Below are 20273 nucleotides of genomic sequence, written 5' to 3' on the forward strand. Positions count from 1 at the left end.
TTTCTTATTTTGTCTGAAAGGTGGGCAGACAGACGTCATATGATCCAATTCATCAGTGCACTTTTCTTCTTGGTATTGGCTTGTACAGCATGTTGTCTAGCACATTCGAGCATCAGGTGGCAAGTAGGTGAGTCACAGAAGCGAAAAAACAGCATTTAACAACATAAAATAACAACTTTGGTCCGTTATGTTTGCCTTTTAGTAGTCGTGAGCACACATTATCTTCATTTTCATCAGTGCTTCCTCCACAGGATGTACATCATGAGCAGGATGAGGCCCGCTGATAGGCCCGTAATGACAAACTGGTGTATGGAGAGCACATTCTCCAGCGTGTGGATTCTCTCTTCCATGGCGCTGGTGTGGAAGTAGTCGTAGATCCCCGCCGTGATGCTCCACAGCGCCCACACGGCGTCCACCACCAGCGGCATCGCGGAGAGCCTCGGGATGCGGCACCTCTGGAAGAGACATGTTACCAAATAGTCTAATTTCACCCCAGTAGCGGTACAATAAAGCTGTAATATCTAAATGATGTGCTTTGTTGACGTTCTCTCAAGTTCATGGACCATCATGGGAGGGTCATGGCACTTTCTCGTACAGAGATCTTGTAAAATTGCTATATCAGAGCTTTCAAAAGTAAGTAAGTGATCTTTCAAAAACATCATAAGTTCCATTTTGATTTTGACGTCGGACTCCTTATTTTGATAGAAGCTTCACAATTCTCACAGCCATTAAACTCGTGACTTTTGGAGAGCTTCTGCTTTAATTTCTTTGAGATCGAGATCGGGTGAACAAAAGATGGGTTTTATTCATTTTCTGACATTTTTAATGCCACAAAGCGACAAAACAACCCAAAAGTACACAACAAAGACCTTGCCAAATGGAACACTAATGGCTTCTCATCTCAACAAGGCGAGAGAAGGTCAGACAGGTTAGCAATTGTGACACACTTAACTTCAAACAGAAGTTTCACAACTGTGAGTTATTTTGTGACAAGCAAGCTGGTGGTCCTCTGACACTGACACTCCTTGGGCCCCTCAGTCCCCTGATTTGTCCATATGTGATGATTTTCTTTTTTTTAGGCTTTCTATATCGCCTGCAGCCTCCCTTCACCTTCTTTGTTAATAGTTGTATTATTGACAGCGTTGATTGTGTTAACCAGAATAAATACTGCACTTTTCTTCATTGTACGAATTTTGTTGGTGGGTGCCGTTTTTAATAGCTTGAGCACCTGACCAAAAAATGGCCCGGGACTTATGTTCAGTCTCGAGTTGTGTGTGAAAAGAGGCCCTTGCTCGGTTGTATTAGTTGCATGTAGCGATACGGTGTGATGTAGCCAAGCGGAATTTGGGTATTCCCCTCTTTCTTACATTTTCTCTGAGTTCAGCAACAAGTTAATTCAAGAGAAGAAGTTTCGTACAGATTTCTCTCGCTTTCCTCCATGTCAACAAGCTAACGCGTTAGCCGCTAACAAGCTACCACGGCTGAAACCAAACAACAAACATTACTCACCGCATCCGCCGACTTCAGTGCTGATGTTGTCGAGGGCACGACGGGATGGGCAGGCAGCGTTCAAGACATCATAGTTGGTCGGGAGAACAGGGTACTTTTCTCCGGGCGGACATCGCCGAGCCTCTCCCACCTCACGTCACGCCACTTCCGGCTGTGTCACATGACGTCAGTCCTCCTGCTCCTCCAATGGCGACACGCTGTCGAGGGGGCTAGTTGACATGCTAATCACAATCGAAGCTTCAGGCCTGTCTGTGACTCAAAGGTGACTCTAAAGCCGCAAATGTCTTCTCGGGAGAATTCAGTCATTTTCGATTCATATCATTTATTGTCACTTGGTTGAGTCCTAGTTTGGATAGCGGACGTTCGTGTGTTTAGAGGTGAAAAATATAAAACTGGCAGCGTTGACATTACCAGGCGCGGTGGCCAAGTGGTAAGGCGTCGGTCTCGTAAACCGAAGATCGCGGGTTCGAACCCCGTCCGTGCCTTGGCAGTTGTGGTTTACGACATACTTTTTAAGGGAATTAGGCGTCTTCTGCTTGTCTGCTACATAAAAATAGTAACAATATGTGTGTAGTACATCCGCTGGCATATGAATTAAAAACATATACTTAGTAAGTAGTATTAAAGCCGGCTAATGTCCTATTTACTTGTTTTAAAAGCAATGAGTCACATGACACAGCTACGTTGTTATACTCACAGTCGTCAATTTAATTCAAAGCTATAATCCTAACAGAACACGTCAATCACGATCGCTTTTTGCGAGCCATATTTGTATGGAAATACAGCGAATCCGTTGAGCACAAGGACCCAGAGGGAAGCTCACAAAGGTAGTGCTGTACCTCACCAAGATGGCGGACCAAAACAAGGACGATGCCGGGCCGAAGTTTTACAGCGAAGTATTGAGGTACACTTTCGTATTTGCCTGCACAGTTAAATGAATTAAGTGGTAACTATAAGTTATTTTCTTGTAATTATTTTGGGCTGTATGTGTGTGTTTTTTTTTTTAAATTTAGCAGTTCCCACGCGGTGTGTAGTTGATTCATTTATGATCGCTAAGAAACTGGGATTCACATTACACAACAGCCAGAGTGACGATAATGTTTATGATAACAATTAATGGTTCATGTTATTCGTGTATTTAATGGAAGTCCCATCACTACGCCTCCCCATCAATGAGATAATACGTCACTGTCAATCGTGTAAACTTTTGGTTTTGATTCTACGGAAACTCTCTCCCCTCCACTGTGTGTTTTGCTAAGAAGAAATCAGATTGGTGGTGTATTTTCTGTCTTCAAATTAGGGCTGGACTTTGAATTTGAGTTTATTGCTCAGGACTATTTTTTTAAATTTTTTTTTAAATTTTTTTTTTAAAATAATCGTAGTTTAAAGTGCATCCCGCCTGGCTTGCTTTGCTTACACTAACAATATGGCTGTAAACAGACAAAAGCACTGTCAGCATTGACAACTTAGCCCCCTTTCTGATCCCTCTAGCCATTAATTTTCAAAAAAGCAACAAGAGTGGTAAATTCCCACTACAAAACAGACGAGCAGAATCACCACATTGTTTTGACAGGTAAGCTGCGAAACCTGAAAAAAATGCTTCCAAACCGTAAATATCCAAGTTGCTTTCCTTCATTTGTACAACTCCACAGTCCCCATAAGAAAAGAGTGTGACTGTGAGTTTACTCTTACGTGTGGACCAGCCGAACCATTTTAAACTGTTGAACATAATGTTAATTTATTAAAGTAAAAGGGAAAAAAATAACTTACATGACTGCAATATAACAGAGAGTGAAAATTTTAAGGGGGTCTGAATACTTTCCGTACCTACTGTATACATCATCATTTCTTTTAAATGTTGTCATTCCTCTCCCATTTCAGCCCGTCTGAGCTGTTTTCAGCCCGGACCCGGAGTCACAAGATCCCAGTCCGCGGTCAAAAAGACTTCTACCCGGACGACTCTGAGGAGCAGCGTAAGCGTCTGGAGCAGAGCCTGAATGAACACTGGGGCCTGGTGTCGGAGGAGCGAGTGGAGAGGCTGTGAGTGGTCGCCCGATCATGAGGATGCCTTCAAGTGCGAGTGGTCTTCGACAATCTCTTTTTTTCCTTTGTAGAGGTAACCTGGTGAAAGCCGTGTGGATTCCTAGTGAACAGCTTGTGGAGCTTCAGTCTCCAGCGGTCAGTATCTTAGCTTCATTTTCTCCTTAGGTGTCTTATTTGAACCCCTTTCACACAGATATCGTGCTAAAAAAAAAAATGCAACAGATGATAGGACATCTATCCACGTGCCTTTTACACACAACCCAGCCAAGTGCAAAATTCCACTTGACTTTTTGACATCTTGCTGTTGTGTGTGAAAGATGATGGCGAATGCGGGTTTGGAATCAACCTGGAAATTTCCCAAAGGTTGAGGTGGTAAAGTATTGCCGTGTAAAAGCTTAAATTGCTTTTAACAGGTCACGGTCAATAGGGCTGCAACGATTAATCGAATAATTAACTTACAAAAAGCCCAACTCTACACTCGCTGTCTGACCCCCCCCCCCCCCCCCCCCCAATGCAAAATCATTTATTTTTGGAGCACTTCATTCATCGGTGAGATAATCGGTTGAATATTTGAACCTACAAGTTTCGATAGCTGCAGTCCCTAGTTTTGGGTGTTAAATTTGACAACCCCTTAGCTTTCCGCTATTCCCCTGTAGCGGTTTAGTGTGAAAGGTACCAAACAGGAATGAGTTATTGATATTGGCCTGCAAATTTCCTGGCTACCAAGGTTTTATCACAGCTGTGACAGGTGAGAAAAATTGCGTAATTGAATCCCCATATACTGTTAAAGCTGTTCCTTGTCCGGTGTGAAAGGTACAGATGTGAAATGGGCGTTTGAAGTGAACTTAGAAATTTCCTAGCCTCTGGTATTCACAGATGTTGGACGATGACTCTGCGAAAGGTTCCTCCACAATTGTTTTTAACACAACAGGGGAGGGAGAAGAGAATCTTTGGTGTTCAAAATTTCACCCACTGGTTCCTGCCTTCTGACTTTCACACAGCCACTGTCTAGGCTCCGTTAGTCCACAAGAAAGATGTTACACCATTGATTCCACCTTAGAATGAGGAAATTTCACCCCGTCTCGTTCTGTGTCGGCACCATTTATACAGAGAAGTTACACGGAAAAAGCTGGAACAATACCGGCTTTTACAGGCAGCGTGAAAAGGGCTTTTATCTCACATTTGACTTGTGTTTCGCAGGGCAAGTTCTGGCAGACAATGGGATTCTCCGCCAGTGGCAAGCAGTACCTCCTCCCAGAAGAGGCGCTCTACTTGATGGAGTGTGTGAGTGGTAGCTAACGTACCGGGCACCCCTTTTTCGACATGTGCGCCGTCGCTTATTTTGCTGTTCTGTACCAGGGCAGCATACAGGTCTTCTACCAGGACCTCCCGCTCTCCATCCAGGACGGATTTGAATGGTTTCTGTCCTCCAGTACCGTGAGCCTGCAGCAGTATCAGGTACAAACAAATGTGCTCTTAATAACACTTGTGCAATTTGCTCCCAAAAATCTATAAACGGACAAACATACAGCCATAAAGACCAGTCATCCATTTTCCATACCGCTTATGTTCATCTAAGCTTCACTTTGTGCCGCTGCCCTTGTCCATCGCCGCCATTCCGTTGTCACTGGCAGCATGGGTTCACCCAGTCCCTCAATAACCCCTCTGCTAGTGACCTTCACCCCTGCTGCTGCTAATAACAATAATAATCATAACGGGTAACATAACATCTCAAAGCCCAAAGATATGGGACAACATCTAAAAGGGAGGACACGATACCAGGATGAACCCTGGATGTTCTCAAGCAGGAATCAGAGGTAAGCGAAGCGAGATTTCATTGATCTCCTAACAATAAGGCTAACTATAAGGCGACACGAGGCGCAGAGGATTCATCAGGGTCATCCAAACAATCGGAGAAGCGAATGACAGATGAGATGAGCCAGCACGTTGAATCTCCCACGCCCCTCCCTGCCCCGTTGGAGCAAAGCCCAACGCAAAACTCACTCTCTACTAGCCTAAATTCTCTGCTAGGTGTGACAGACAGGATAAAGACGATTGTCAATCTTGGAATCCACCGCACACCACGCCAGGATCTGCCTCGCAACCCCCTCGCCTGAAACCTCCGTCCACTAAGATGCGAAGGGCCCCTCCTCCACCCATGAAGAACCTTGTCTGCGAATCTGACTGATATCTGCGGGGTCTTTTCCAAAATAAGTCAGACCCCTATGGAGATCAGGCATTTTTGATCCCTGTAATTACAAGGGACAGAAAGTTGGTCAAAGAAATATGGCACAGAAAAGGTACAACGACAAACTTAGTGAGGATATGGCTATTTCTGACCATTTTTGTGTATTTGAATTACAGATTCTACCAAAAGTTCAGACAACCTCTGTGTATTAAGAAAAGGTACACGAATGAGAGTACCACCACTAAGTTTATGGAGACCATTGCTGTGCCACAAACTGTGAATGCTGAGACAGTTGATGAACTTTTGGATAATTTCACCTGTAAAATCTCAAATGTCATGAATGCTGTCACTCCTATTAAAACTAAGACAATGTTGAGGCGACCTAGAAGACCGTGGAGGAGCACAATGATGGTAAAGACCGCTAAATCAAAGTGTAGGAAAGAAGCACGCAAGTGGAGAAAAACTAAACTCCAAATTGACTATGACCTCTACAGACAATTTCTTTGTAATTTAAACAAGCATTAGTCAGGGCTAGACAGCAACACTTTTCTGAAATCACCAGTAAGAACTCGCGCTCTGTTTGCTGTGGTTGACAAGCTCACAACCCCCCCCCCAAATCAGATGGCTCCAGAACTCCTAACAGTAGATAAATGCAATGAATTTGCTGATTTTAGTAAATAAGATACAATCCATCAGGTTAAATATTAGTACAAATCAGAAAAATGATACTACATCTGAAGCCACCCAGGAAAAACTCTAGTACCGTGTCAGAATTTGATACAGTTGACCAAAAAACTTTAGAGAAAACTGTTCAGCAGCTGAAACCATCAACGAGCTGTATTGACTCAATAATATCTGACTTTTTCAAAGCTATTGCCAAGTCTGTGCTAGCTGATTTGCAGCAAATAATCAATTGCTCGCTTCAGTCAGGCGAGTTTCGTAAAGCTCTTAAAGTAGCTGCCATTAAGCCTCTGCTAAAAAAGATGACTACAGTTCAATTGAGGTGTTGTGTCACTGTCTAAAACAGATAAATAGCTGGATGAGCAAAACATTTTCTTCAATTAAACCACAACAAAACAGAGAATTGTTTTTGGCAATAAAGAAAAGCGAATTGCTGTTAGTAAATACCTGGAGTCACTCTCTTTAAAAACCAAAGACCAAGTCCGAAACCTTGGTGTTCTGATAGATTCCGACCTGACTTTTCAACAGTCATAAAATCAATTACTAAAACTGCCTTCTACCATCTGAAGAACATATCCAGAGTGAAGGCTTGCATGTGTCAAGCAGACAATGTTTTTTATCTCAAGTAGAATTGACTATTGTAATGGTCTTCTGACTTGTTGGTTGCACCTCGCACGGCACAACAGCAAGGAAATCTTAAACACATGCTGCAGCCTGCAGACTCTAATCTATCCCGGTACCCTGGCTGATAGCCGGGACGCTCGGCTTGGCGTGCACGGCGCACGCGATCGGTGCGCTTGTGCACGGCTTTGTTGATATATTCGTTGCGGCCCTACAGTAAACACAGCTCTCATGCCTCCTTTTTTCCCCACCAAGGTGTTCGGGCATCTGAAGAGGCTCGGCTATGTGGTGCACAGGTTCGATGCCAGGTAACAAGGGCACATAGGACGCGCAGTGATGATGAGTCGGGAAGAGCGTTGCCGTAAGATCAGCTCGGTTTTCTGTTTCTTAGCTCAGAGCCGTCGCCCTACGCCAGGCAGCTCAACTTGTCGCAGTCACGAGGCGGGAGGACGCTGAAAAGGAAGCGCAGCGACAGCCCTGTCGCAACATGCAGGTATCATAAATTTAAAAATGTTGTTTAATTGAGATTTTTTTATTATTATTTTTTTTTTACATCAGTCCATTTACCAGGGAACCGAGATGGGTCTGAACAGAACTTAGCCAAATAGTCCCCCAAGACGGCTTCCGCTGACAGTCACATTGTGTTTAATCCGCTTGATGTGAAACATCACGTCACCAAACCCGGAAAAATGATTAGCGGACTTCCTGTGTACGCTACGCTAACAACCACGACCACGGTTTGATGATGTGATTTATTTTTTCAGTCGAACTTGCTGAAATGTAGTTTTCTTTATAGCTGGTGTCTTCAGATAAAATAAAAAAAAATACAGTTCATGTATATCATTTATTTCTGCAAATATGACATACCTTAACTAAACATCGCATATTGTCATCTTTGGTGGATCTGTGGTGACAACTTTTGTTACCAAAAAGATTGTAGCTGTTTAAAGTCCCTACGGGGTTTCGTCTCGGCCCCCGTCTCCATTCGCCTGAGCTGAAGGAAGTGCTCCGACCTGTTTTACCCCATGCGGAAGTAGGTTGCCTATAAACAATACTGAAATAATTACAACTTTTTATGACACATTTAATTATGTATTTAATAACGTATCTCGTTAATCTTGGGACTCTTGGTCCCCCACAACTGATCAAATGTAGGGCTTTTGCCACGGAAAGAAGAACACTGAAAATAAACTTGCTTTCAACATTGAGAATCTTCTTGGGGCTGCCGCATCATTTAAAATGCAGAACCAGTTCATTACATATTCGGAAGAAACACGATTAATAATTAGGATGTACAGTACGAAGTATTGTTTTTGTTTTTTTCTTCTTCTGTCTTTTCAAGTCAATGGGTTCAACTCCCAAGTGAAGTCACGAGTCGTTGCTGCTCAAGTCGAGTTGCAAGTCTTTCAACATATCGTCGAGTCAAAAGTCGTCAACTTCATGACTCGAGTCAGTCATGCGACTTGAGTTCACACCTCTGATATCAATAGTCCATTTTATTTAATTTCCAAAAGAACAAATTCAATACTGTATCTTAAAGAACTATGCGACACACCCTTGTAGCTGATTTAATACTGTTTGATCAAATCTGTTATAATAAATAATTGAAACGCTCCGGTTAAAAGGAGATCAATACCACTGCTCCGTGTTATTAAATTTCCCCAAAAATATAAATTAAGTGCTGTATCTGTATCGTGAACTGTGCAACACAACCTTCTGTAACTGTTTTTCACTTTCAAGTCAGATCACATCTGTTCTCGTAAATTATTGAAATGTTGTTTTGGACTATTATACTACTATTATACAGTCAGTCCAGCAAAAAATAAATAAAAAAATAAGGAAAACCCTTTATAACAATCGTCTTTGGGGAAAAAAAATATATATAAACTGTCCATTTAGGTAGCAAACTATGAATGAAATGTTCCCACTGCTGGCCGCAGGTGACAGTTCAAACACCAGCGGATGAAAACTCCATTGTGCTTAATTTCTTTTTACAGCTTTTAGGCAACAAGGTAGTTGGCTCTGAATTGTGTTTTTTTTTTTTTTTTTGTCCAGCCGCAGCGACGCACAAGAAGTGTCCGCTGTGAAGAGAAAGGAAGCAGAAGAAGCTCCAACGCTACCTGAGTCGCAGCTAACGTCGTCTCCGGTCACCTCGGGGGCCGAAAGCGTCCCGGCAGGTCCGAGCGGAGGCCGATCCTGGTGGATAACGGACCCTCTCGCTAGCCACGAGGCCGATAAACATGGCTGCCGCCGCTCCTCACGCTGGGATGGCTCCATTGTGTTCCCCGATGTGGCCTCCATGCGCGGTCACTCCAGCTGCTTGGCCTCTCCAGACCCGTCTCTTCTGCCCGGAGGTCTGACTGTGGGTGAGTGTGACATCAACCTGTGGACGAGGAGGATCAACCAGCGCGAGGTGAAGATGTCTCCAAAGGAGAGAGAGAGGGAGCGAAAGAATCGGAGAAGGAGTTACGATGTCAGCAGAGACAAAAAGGTTTGCGGGTGGCTTGAAACCCTAACCTAAGCTTGAAACCCGTACCCTGTCTTGAAGGCCTACTTTGAAAGCCCCGCCTTAGTTTGAAACCCTCAACATATATTCCTAATTGGAAATGTCATAAACCCGAATCTGCCTTAAAACCTTACTTTGAAACTCTTGCCTAGGCTTGAAATCCTAATTTAAAATCCCAACCCAGGTTTGAAACCCGAACCCTGTCTTGAAACGCTACTTTGACAGCCCCACCTTAGTTTGATGCCCTAATTTGAAAATCTATTTCTAATTTGAAACCTTAACCCTACTTTGAAACCCTATTTTGAAACTTAATCGGGCTTGGCACCCTAATTTGAAATCCTAACTTGAATTCCTAAACCAGGCTTGAAACCCTAGTTTGAAAAACCCACATCAGTTTGAAACCCTAACCCCAGCCCGAAACCCTAACTTTGGCTTGAAGCCCTACTAAAATAGTTTTAAATCCCAACCCAGGCTTGAATCTCTAAATTCAAACCCTATTCCTATTTTGACACCCCTACCGTAGTTCGAAACCCTAACCTGGCCTTGAAACCCTACTCTGCAACCTAACCCTGCCAAATTTCAAATCCTAAACCAACTTTGAAACCCTAATTGAATTTCGTGTGCGTGGCGGCATGAAGGTGAGACAGTGCAAAAACTGGGCCGAGTATCATCGGCTTCTGGCAAGTCGGCGAGGGCGACGCAGCGGACGACCGGAACACTTGTGGAAGAGGGAAATCACTCCTTTGCACGACCACACCCAACCCATCTCCACAGGTAGTCCACTTGAACATCCAATACATTTCTATAATAAGGATTCAGTGAGCTAAAGTGCATTTAGCAGCAATTCAATGAAACACATTTTTTTTTTTTCAGCGGGCCGTTTAAGCAGCAAGTAAGTTGGGTCTGAATTAAGTGTGTGCCCTGCTGGTTTTGCAGCAAGCGAGTGGCTTTTCAATTGAAAGTGCACGTTATTGGCTTTGGGTGATAGTCCAGTAGAGAGAACGCCTAAATAAGCGCAGTTTAATTTTTCCTTTCTAATCAATGTTTTCCGCTGCCCATTTAGGCAGCAAGATAGTAGAGTCCGGACAGTTGCGATATAGCCCCCCCCCCCTCCCCCCGGCTTTAGGTGACAGTCAGTCAAGCAGATAACCTACCTACAACAGCAATGTATTTGTTTGTTTTTCGACTGTTTTTGCAACGGTTCGTTTAGGCAGCAAGCAAGTTGGGTCTAACATTTTTATTATTATTATTATTATTTATTTTTATTTATTTTAATTTCCAGGTGAACTGCTCAAGAAAATCAGCGTGATCGAGTCCACACATTTACTTGAGGGAGCGTCCAGGTACCAGCACGCCTTTCGTTTTTTGTACGGAGACAAAATGGACGTAGCATGACTCCTCCCAACACTTCACCGGACGGGATTTAAAGGGTGCACCTGTTTCACGCTCTTTTAGGTTGAATGCGTCAAATGTGTGGAGGATTTGTTTCAGTGTTTACCAACCCGACACGGTGGCCAACTTCAAGAAGAGCAACCCGGGGAAGCCCTTTGCCCGCGTGTGTGTGTGCAGGTGAGTTTACTTGAACACGTCGTTGAATCCTTTTGTGTCCTCCTTTGCCCACACGAATGGACTCTGTCAACACACGCGGCAATCACCGCTTTCACCATCATGTGACCAATGGACAAAAGTATTGGCGCAAACTAATTCTGGCGCTAAATTGAACCAAAAGTCCATATATATTTCCCTTTTAACTTCACGTAGGTGTCCCAAGAATTCAGTCCAAAAATCCATAAAAATATTAGCCGTGCATATATTATGAAATGCGGAAAAATGTGAGAAATGTAATATAAGTGGAAAAAAAGCATCGCACAAAGTAATCATTAAAAGAAATCTGAAAATATAAAATAACATTACAATAAAAAAGATGCAAATGTTTAAAAAAAAAATACTAAAATATTACAAAGACAGTGAAACTAAAATAAAAAATTATAGACGCTGTCAAATTTGCTTCACTTTGCACTTCCTGTAATGTGTCGCGCATCACTATGAAAAATAAGAAAGCAACACAAAAGAGACATGAAAAATGCTGAAATATTAGATTGAAACATATTCAAACAAAAGTATGAGTAAAATGATAAAGATGGAAGTATTTTTTGACAAGATCCAAAATATTAGAAAATAATACCAAATATAAGACAAAAATATACATCTTACACTTGTATTTGACCGGCCCTGTTACTTGGTTCCAGCTTCAGCGGGCCCGTTCCAGACTTGGCGGCAATCAAGCAGCTGAGCTTCCAGAGTGGCGACGTCCAAGTGGTCTTTGCCGTGGTGGACGCCGGCGACATCTCCTTTTACACCTTCAAAGACTTCCAGTTGCCCACTGACGTGTACCCATAACACCCCCATGGCCCCTCAGAATCCATTTACATTTTTAATGGCGGGCTCCTTGAGACTTTTTTTTTTTTTTTTTTTTTTTTCCTTAATTATTGTGATTTTATGTTGCTAAGAAACTTGGCCTTGGGGGTTGGGCCAAGCCTTTTGTTTTTTGGGGGATGTCGGGTGGCGGGGGGTTTGTTACGCTATAAAGTGCCTCGGGTGTCCTCGTCAGCATCAGTCAGTCATCATGAAAATGTTGCTAAATAAAAGAAAATCCATGGTTTGATTGGTCAAATGAGTCATTTTGATTCATTACTCTGATGTTTGCAGTGACATCACGACCAGCATTTTGTCTTCAATGTAGTGTGAAACAGTTGACAAGTTGCAGGAAATCAATCATTTCACGTTATGTTTTGGAGTTTTCACCATATGTGTGTCATGGATGGTTAACAGCTTCACATGTCCACTCTCTCATAGTGCAACAGAAATTGACACAAAAACTTGAAATTCTAAAATCTAAATTTTGGAGGTGACGCGGGGAAGTCTCTAAGGCGTATTATGGTGATATTGACTCACCCGCTTGACGCTAAAGTTCGAATTTTGATACAGATCGAGATAAAATATGTCGTGATTGTATACTTCGTACGAGACACTGGAGTCGTCTGAATTTGAAGAGGAAAAAAAATACTGCAGTAAAATAGTGGATTTTACTATTTAATGAAGTCTTATTTTTGTACTTTGCTACATTTTATTTTATAAATAACCAATTGTGGAGGGGTCTTGGGGTTTAATAAAATATATATATATTTTAAAATGAAATTATAAGGGGCATCAATTATTTGCAGATTTTCGCTATTCGTGGTCTGGCCTGGTCGTATTGGCCAACTGTATTGTACTTAAAAGTGAAATGTACTCAACCTTTGCCTCAGATGAAATAAAAATGTTTTCCGCAGCTGTTGTGCTGTTGACTTAATTCGTCATGTTGTATACAATAGACTAAACGAGTGCTGTGATGCATTCACTGTCTCATTGTTCCACCTTTGACACAAGCTCCCCACTGCGTACTAATATAAAGCTGGCCTTTCGCAGCTGAGGCAAACAACCATGTCGGTCTTGAGGACACTGGTCCTCCTTCCCCTGGCTGGTGAGTCGCTGCACGTCTTCCACTTTTGTCTTGTTTCAATTTTTTTTTTATGATTTGAACTTTTCTCTGCTTCCAGCCTCCTGCGGCTGGGCGGCGTCAGACTGCTCCTACTCGGCTCTGCTCGGCCACTTGAATCTGAGCTCCTCCAACGACTTCCTGGCCAACGTCAGGCCCGTCAAGGACTGGAAGCAGGCCACCGAAGTACAGCTGGACATGCTGCTCTACGGCATCTTGCAGGTGGTAAGTCACAAGACATTTTCTCCTTTTCATTGTCGTTCCTACCATATTTAGCATATCAGAGAGTAGTACAAATAACCATAAAAAAAAAATATCTTCCTTTCCAATCAATGCACACGTGGACAAAATGTTTACAGTTAGTGCTTTTGTCTTTAGTTGTCTTCTTTTCTCAATCCTATCGACAGATCGACTGATTCTCAATAAATATCCATTAAAATACTAAAAAAAAAAAAACACAGCAGTAGCTTAAAAAGTCCACTGTGACGCAGTAAAACTGTTCCGGCCTAAAAGGGATACAGATCCTCCTTTCTGCTTGACCTAACAGCTGAACAGGACCCAAAAAAAATCATAAAAAAAGATTTCGAGGCTGTGCAACTCGAAGCTTCAGGTCACTCCACAGATTTTCTATGAAATTTAGGTCAGGAGACTTGCTAGGCCGCTCCATGACCTTAATGTGCTCCTTCCTTCGCCACTCTTTCATTTCCTTGGCTATGGGCTTTGCGTCATCGTCATGCTGCGAGCCCCATCCACGACCCATTTACTTTTCTGGCTGAGAGAAGGACCCAGGATTTCACGGAACAAGCCTCCACGCCTGTTTCCCTCGACGTGGTGAAGTTGACCCCGTCCCCTTTGCAGAGAAACACCTCCAAAGCGTAATGCTTCCACCTCCATGCTTGACGGTGGGGATGGTTTTTCTGGGGGGGGTCAAAGTCTGAAATACTCTTCCTCCAAACACAGTGAGCCAAGGGAGATTGACAGTCATTTTATGTTTACTCCATTTTCTAATTATTGGGCCCGCCTCTTGCCAATGTCTTGCGGTCCATTCCAATCTTGTCCCTGATGTCCTTAAAGTGATTTGGTCTTGCCCGTGATGGAGACGTTGCTGTCTGACTAATTGATTCAGTGTCTTTATACAGGTAACAAGTTGTGATAAGTGTCTTTCATACAGATTAGGAGTACTTTATTAAAGTGAGAGGACGAGTCTGTGGGAGTCAGAATTCTTTATTGTTGGTCGGGGATCAGATACTTATTTCACCCAATGAAATGCAAATACATTTTTATCTTTTGTCAATGCGATTGTCTGGATTTTCTTTTAGATATTCTGTCTGTCACTGTTGACATAAAACCGACCTTCAAAATGATCGCCCGCTCATGTCTTTGTCTTACAAAATCAGCGAGGGATCAAATATTTATTCCCTCCACACGATGTGTATGAAGAAGTCATTTTGCAGACTGATATTTTAGTATTCAAAATCTCTTGTCACAGATCATCGGAGTAAATATGTTTAATGCACTTCTTATTTTGGTTGCTGTTAACGTATAGGACTCGAAGCTTCAAACCTTCACAAGCCATGTGTGGATTGGAACGGTGAGAAGATGCTCCAGTGTCGTGCAGCATATCACCGATGTGTGCGCATGCTGGGCTGTTTCCATATTTACTTTTTGCGTTTTGGCAGGTGTGGAAAAGCGATTTCCTCACGTGGGAGCCGTCTGATTTCTGCGGCATCACCCACTTCTCTATTTCCAGGTCCATGCTGTGGACGCCTGACATAGGCATTGAAGAGGAGTAAGTCGACTATTATTTTTATTATTATTATTATTATTGATGACATAAGAGCAGGTGCGCTCATGTGGTTGCTGCAGTGAGGGTTCCCCCCCCCCCCCCCCCCCCCCCTTCTCTACTCATTCAATTTAACACAAGACATGATATTTTGTCATCAGTATTATGAGCTATTACAAAAGAGGCTTTCCTGTGTTTGTCCATCATCATCATGTGAAATCAAAGGGCACAATAAGGGCGATGCATGTTTGCATTGCCCTTCATGCGCGTGTTTGCACAGGTAATGGACACAAAACACAGCAGCAGAATTGTGCCGAATGATTTGACCACATGGTTACACACCGTCACCAGCCACCACTTTAGGTACACACAATCCAGTGACATCTGATACTAGAAAGGGTGCATTTACGTAGATGATGATGGCTTGTTTTGGTTGACACTGTCAGAGATCTATTCATCTAATAATAGTAATAATGACGTGATGATTGGCTGGAAAAGTGCAAACCTCTTGTGGTAACTCAATGTGTTTTTTTTTTTTTTTAAATTCAGCCACTATAGCCAGTCTCGCTTAGCCACCGAAATTTGGAAGATGAGTAGACGTACAAAAAAGACTTAAGATGCCACGCCCAAAAATAGTCAAGAAGTTGTCCATTTTGCTCGAAAGGTTGATGAATTGCCGTACAACACAAAACTAATTACTCGGTGCATTAATTTTGCGAAAATTCGGCCCTTGTAGACAGACGCTGATGTGCAGATTTATTATAACAGTTTCCCAGCATCACCTCTAAGTGTCGCCAAAGCACCAAAAGCTGTAGAAACGTGCGTACGCCAGCCATGAAGTTGGCGTGAGGCACCGCACATTTCCACGCTCATTTCACCTCATTCTTTAATTAGGGAAATACCGGTAAATGAATGTTATGGTGTGGTCACAGTGCCTCTGACAGCGGGAGCATCCAGAAGAGTTCCTATTTGACGGTGTACGCCAACGGGATGCTGCAGATGAGCGCCCGTCAGCGGCTGACGTCCACGTGCACCCTCAACCTTTTCAACTTCCCCTTCGACCGGCAGACCTGCTCCATCACCTTCAGCCCCATGAACACTGACGGTAAGAGTAGACTCCAGGAAAACAGAACAAAGGAAGGAAAGGGAGCTTGTTCAGTCGGTGTCGTCCCGGTCCCGAATCAGATCAGGCCATACTTCTCGGGACCTTCAGCGGCGATGAATTCATCACCAACGTCTCGGAGCAGTCCATGGTGACTCGTGGGGAGTGGAGCCTGATGAAATTGGAAATCATCACAAACGTGTCCGGCAAAGGCATGCCGAGAATGAGTAACCTGATTTACCAGGTGAGGTTTGAGCATTTTCACAGTTACGGCATATCAGCAATATTGACGTGCGACTCAACACATGCTTTGAATATTGACCTGCTCCTTTCACATTGCTCAACTGATTCAAACCATTACAACTTAAGGTCTCACACACAAATGATTTCCACAGCATTTCAGAAACTCCTACACAAATGTTGCAGTTATCATGATTATTGGCTGTTGTGTTTAGCTGTGCACTACCGTTTCGTGCAGGTGAAGATCGAGCGCAAGCCGATGCTCTACGTGATCATCTTCATCGTTCCGCTCTTCTTCCTGCTGGTCCTGGACGTGGCGTCCTTCTTCATCGACGAGGGCCGCGGCGAGAAGTTGAGCTTCAAGATCACCGTCCTGCTGTCCATATCCGTTCTGCTGCTCATCCTCAAGGACATGCTGCCATCCACTGAGGACAACCTGCCCCTCATTGGTGAGCGACCCGTCTGCGTACTATCCTCTCCGCCTTGTCGCCCGACGCTCTCGTTAACGCTGGGTTTGCCGCCTTTTAGCCAACTTCTGCATGGGTGTGTTTGCCCTGGTGGGCCTCAGTGTGCTGGAGGCCATGCTGCTCAGCTTCCTCATTGACCTGGATGACAAGATGGCAAAGAAGCCAGCAGGGGCGTCCGACAGGGAGGTTCGCTCAGACAAACAGGAGAAGAAAGGTGGGTGTCACCTGTATGGCACTAGTGACTAGTTGTTTTTTAAAGCTGCATAGCTCTAGTATGACTCGCGACTATCATCTGCATGGCACTGGTATGAATTTGGCAAGTTGGACTTTGGAGCTGCATAGCGCAAGTATTAATGTGACAAGTTGGACTTTGCATCCGCATAGAACGACTGTGGTTTAAATGCCACTGGTACAACTCAGATTGGCAGCCGCATATACTAGGAATCTGACCGCGCAGTAGTATAAATCTGACAAGTTGCAGCCACATGGCATGAGCAAGAATCTGATTACCAGTCACATAGCTCTAGTACGAATGTAAGTAGTTGGACCTTTCAGCCGCATAGCACTTGTATGAATGCAACTAGTTATGCTTCCAAGCCGCATGGTACTAATATGAATCTGATTGGCATCCGTTCCACATAGCATTAGAATGAATCTGACAAGTTGGACTCTGCAGCCACATAGCAATAGTATAACTCTTGCCAAATAGATATCGAACCTAAGTTCGCTTTGGCAAGCAAACGCCAGCTTCTTGGTGGAGGTAACCAGAGGTGGGTAGGGTAGTCGCATATTGTACTCAAGTAACGAGTACTGTTCCTTTAAAATATTATAATATATACTAATAATATGATTCAGCTCGAAGAAATGGTCTTAAACTATATTGTTTCTACTTGTTAAACAGCACAATACTGTAGGCTCACCGGGCAGATTACAGAAACAGGAACAAGGCTGCAGTGGGCCTTACGGAACCATTATTTGCTTTATCTGCTAATATGAAGAAGCTGTTTGCTGACCAGACTTATTGATAAAGTGTGTGTGAGAGAGAGGAGAGAGAAAGAAAGGGAGAGAGAGAGAGAGAGAGAGAGAAGGTACCCCAGAAAATGTATGTTTTACACTTAGTTGTGTCCATAAAAGAGCGCTAAGGTTGCCATATGCACAGCCAAAACAACAGCAAAAACACCTGCAACGTACCACAAGGTTCTGAAGGTAGCCTAACCCCAACCCCACCACATCCGCCCGCCCCTCCAGATCCCGTGAAGGAGAAGGCGGAAGGTTTGCCCGTTCCATTTGGGCCTCCGTCGGAGCACGAGCAGCTGAGACTTTTCCTGCAGGAGGTTCGTGCGGCTCAGCAGGAAGTGGCAAGTGTCGCTGCCGTGCCGAGGCCGAAACGCTTCCGAAGAGTGGCGGAAATCGTCGACGTCGTCTTCGTCATTCTTTACATTTCCGCTGTCGTGACATTTCTGGTGGTTATGTTTGACATGTGGATTCCGCCTGACTTTTTCAGCTAAGATCTGAAGAGCTCACACAATTCAAACAGACACAAGGTCGTGATTTAAGAAAATTAAGCTCTTTTGTTCCGTAATTTCATTGACCAATTTTCCAACATTTTAAGTTTTTACATTTTACAGATTTTCCGTAATAACCAGGCGCTGATATGGTGTGCAACAATGGCAACCCAAGAAGATTATTACAATTAAACTTATATTGTGTAGAAAATGTGTTAACTGTCATTTTTCATTGTTTTAAAATGTGTATTCCATTAATTTCCTGTAGCACTTGTTCTCAACACATATAGACAAACAGTGGTTGTCAGAGCACAGCGATAAACAATGGACTGGTCGCCAGCAGAGGTGGGTAAAATCGTGCTCCATTTACTCCGTTACATTTACTCAAGTAGCATTTGGGATACATTGTACATTGTCATGCTTTTTACTTTTACTTGAGTATTTATGTTAAGAAGAAACACTACTTTTACTCAGTGACAATGATTAAATGCCGCTCGCTACTTTGAGTTATCTTTTTTCCCCTGTGCGATCTGTTTATACTACGACTCCAATACAACGTCACCGCTCGTGACATTTTAAGTCTATTTCACCCAATCAAACAACACAGGGCAGTCACATGACCGCACACAACATCATCTGTAGGGCTTCGCGGGCATTGACATTAAACACTAGCTACGCCAGCGCGGCTAATCCACGTGCTTATTTAGTGGCCATGTTGGGAAGGTCGTCAGTCAATAGACGTGCAATGGCGCGCGATTGTGTCTACATTTAAGGCGACAAAAGCAACAGCTTTCATGCGTTGTATTATTTGCCTGGCACCGTCTGCCCAAACTTTATAAGTTGAGAGAACAGCTTGCGGTAAATTTCAGATTTTGTTGTTGTTTTTTGGCTACGCATATTAGCCCTACATGAGCCCTATTTTATGGTCATAAGTAACATGAAACCTTTGGGGTACGTGGTTATCTTGCTCACACACGCACGTGCGTGCTCACTCCACACACGCACAAACACACACACCACATTAACATTTTATTTAGTTATAGTTTAGTCTTAGTGGTATTTTATTTGAGGTTCATGCTCTGACAAATCAGAAGTTACAATTTACTCAGTACTTGTGTAGTTTTTTTTCTCTCCACTGAATACTTTCTTACTCAAGTAATTTTAGGGAGGACTACTTCTCATGTTTACTTGAGTCATATTACTTTCAAGTAACAGTAATCTTACTTGAGTATAATAATTGGCTACTATACCCACCTCTGGTTGCCAGTCCTTGGCAGCGCTCATTGACAGACAATGCACTGGTCATTGTTTCTAGATTGTTTATGTAATATTCTAGTTTCTGGAGAGTGAATTGGGGGTTTTCGTTTGCCGTAAACTATAGTCAAAATTATACACATACAGACCCTTTCCAAAAAATTTGAATACCATGGAAAAGTTTATTTCCATTTCCAGCTCATAAATCCCACAAAATCAGGTATTTCAAAATTTTGAATAGTGTGAAGAAATCAGTCCAACTTTTGCAGGCCATAACTGTTTTAAACCCGCATTATGTAAAAATAAACAAATAAATAATTGAAATTCTTTAAATTGTGGGTCCTGAATCGATAATCTATGAAAGTTTAATTTTTTGAATGGAATTATGGAAATAAACTTTTCCATGATATTCCAATTTTTGGGATTTTATTTCACTCTGGCTGTGTCTAATGCATCTCTATATTATGAGTTTCACGTTTAGAATTGATCTAAATTAAACTTTAATTAATTGATATGTACCTATAAATGGCCACAAAGTCGATGAAGGAAATATATTCATCTACAATTTAAATGCTTTAAACGTGTATTCTGACACCTGGATGTCTTTCACTACTTTCACGATTAATGTGGTTATTTTGTGATAACGGTGGCAAACTCACTATTTTGAATTAATTTGGCGAAACTGTGGACTGTGAAACGGGTAACGCTTCAACCAGGAAGATAAGATCATCGTAACAAGAACAACCAAAACTTCACAGTATTCTTCAAAGTAAAATCTACGCTTTGGAAAACCGCGTATTTTATCTTACTTTGAAAATCCAAAGCGGAAATGCTTG

The 20273-nt window shown here is 42.9% G+C and overlaps 2 protein-coding genes and 1 non-coding gene across 7 annotated transcripts; all 3 read left to right on the top strand.

Annotated features, from left to right (window-relative positions):
* The first annotated feature begins 1653 nt into the window (after positions 1-1653).
* On the top strand, positions 1654-12064 carry tsen54 (TSEN54 tRNA splicing endonuclease subunit). Of its 5 annotated transcripts, XM_061750309.1 has the most exons (13): positions 1654-1771; positions 2243-2413; positions 3391-3549; positions 3624-3687; positions 4753-4836; positions 4912-5010; positions 7298-7350; positions 7434-7535; positions 9098-9533; positions 10187-10322; positions 10831-10891; positions 11004-11117; positions 11798-12064. In XM_061750309.1, exons 2-13 carry the CDS (start codon positions 2358-2360, stop codon positions 11946-11948), a joined length of 1515 nt encoding a protein of 504 aa, XP_061606293.1. In that variant the 5' UTR covers positions 1654-1771; positions 2243-2357; the 3' UTR covers positions 11949-12064. The 5 variants fall into 5 exon arrangements, 4 of the variants coding, with proteins under 4 accessions (XP_061606293.1, XP_061606294.1, XP_061606291.1 ...); XM_061750307.1 differs by lacking the exon at positions 1654-1771 and having other exon boundaries at positions 1993-2413; XM_061750311.1 differs by lacking the exon at positions 1654-1771 and having other exon boundaries at positions 2356-2455.
* trnat-cgu (transfer RNA threonine (anticodon CGU)) lies at positions 1923-1994 on the top strand. The gene has a single exon. It is a non-coding gene; the product is annotated as a tRNA-Thr (tRNA).
* An 818-nt stretch (positions 12065-12882) lies between the features above and the next one.
* Positions 12883-18396, top strand: LOC133466518 (5-hydroxytryptamine receptor 3A-like). Its single transcript, XM_061750314.1, has 9 exons — positions 12883-13071; positions 13148-13311; positions 14633-14677; positions 14766-14875; positions 15802-15974; positions 16055-16215; positions 16450-16660; positions 16740-16892; positions 17927-18396. Exons 1-9 carry the CDS (start codon positions 13032-13034, stop codon positions 18184-18186), a joined length of 1317 nt encoding a protein of 438 aa, XP_061606298.1. The 5' UTR covers positions 12883-13031; the 3' UTR covers positions 18187-18396.
* Positions 18397-20273: the final 1877 nt, after the last annotated feature.

Source organism: Phyllopteryx taeniolatus, chromosome 16, assembly GCF_024500385.1.
Source record: "Phyllopteryx taeniolatus isolate TA_2022b chromosome 16, UOR_Ptae_1.2, whole genome shotgun sequence".
NCBI lineage: Eukaryota > Metazoa > Chordata > Actinopteri > Syngnathiformes > Syngnathidae > Phyllopteryx > Phyllopteryx taeniolatus.

Coding starts and splice junctions, on each gene's coding strand:
- tsen54 (XM_061750309.1), top strand. CDS start 2,358: ATGGCGGACCAAAACAAGGACGATGCCGGGCCGAAGTTTTACAGCGAA. Junction 10,323..10,830: donor CACCCAACCCATCTCCACAG/GTAGTCCACTTG, acceptor TTTAATTTCCAG/GTGAACTGCTCAAGAAAATC. Junction 10,892..11,003: donor TTACTTGAGGGAGCGTCCAG/GTACCAGCACGC, acceptor ACGCTCTTTTAG/GTTGAATGCGTCAAATGTGT.
- LOC133466518 (XM_061750314.1), top strand. CDS start 13,032: ATGTCGGTCTTGAGGACACTGGTCCTCCTTCCCCTGGCTG. Junction 14,678..14,765: donor GCCATGTGTGGATTGGAACG/GTGAGAAGATGC, acceptor GCGTTTTGGCAG/GTGTGGAAAAGCGATTTCCT. Junction 16,216..16,449: donor TGAGTAACCTGATTTACCAG/GTGAGGTTTGAG, acceptor CGTTTCGTGCAG/GTGAAGATCGAGCGCAAGCC.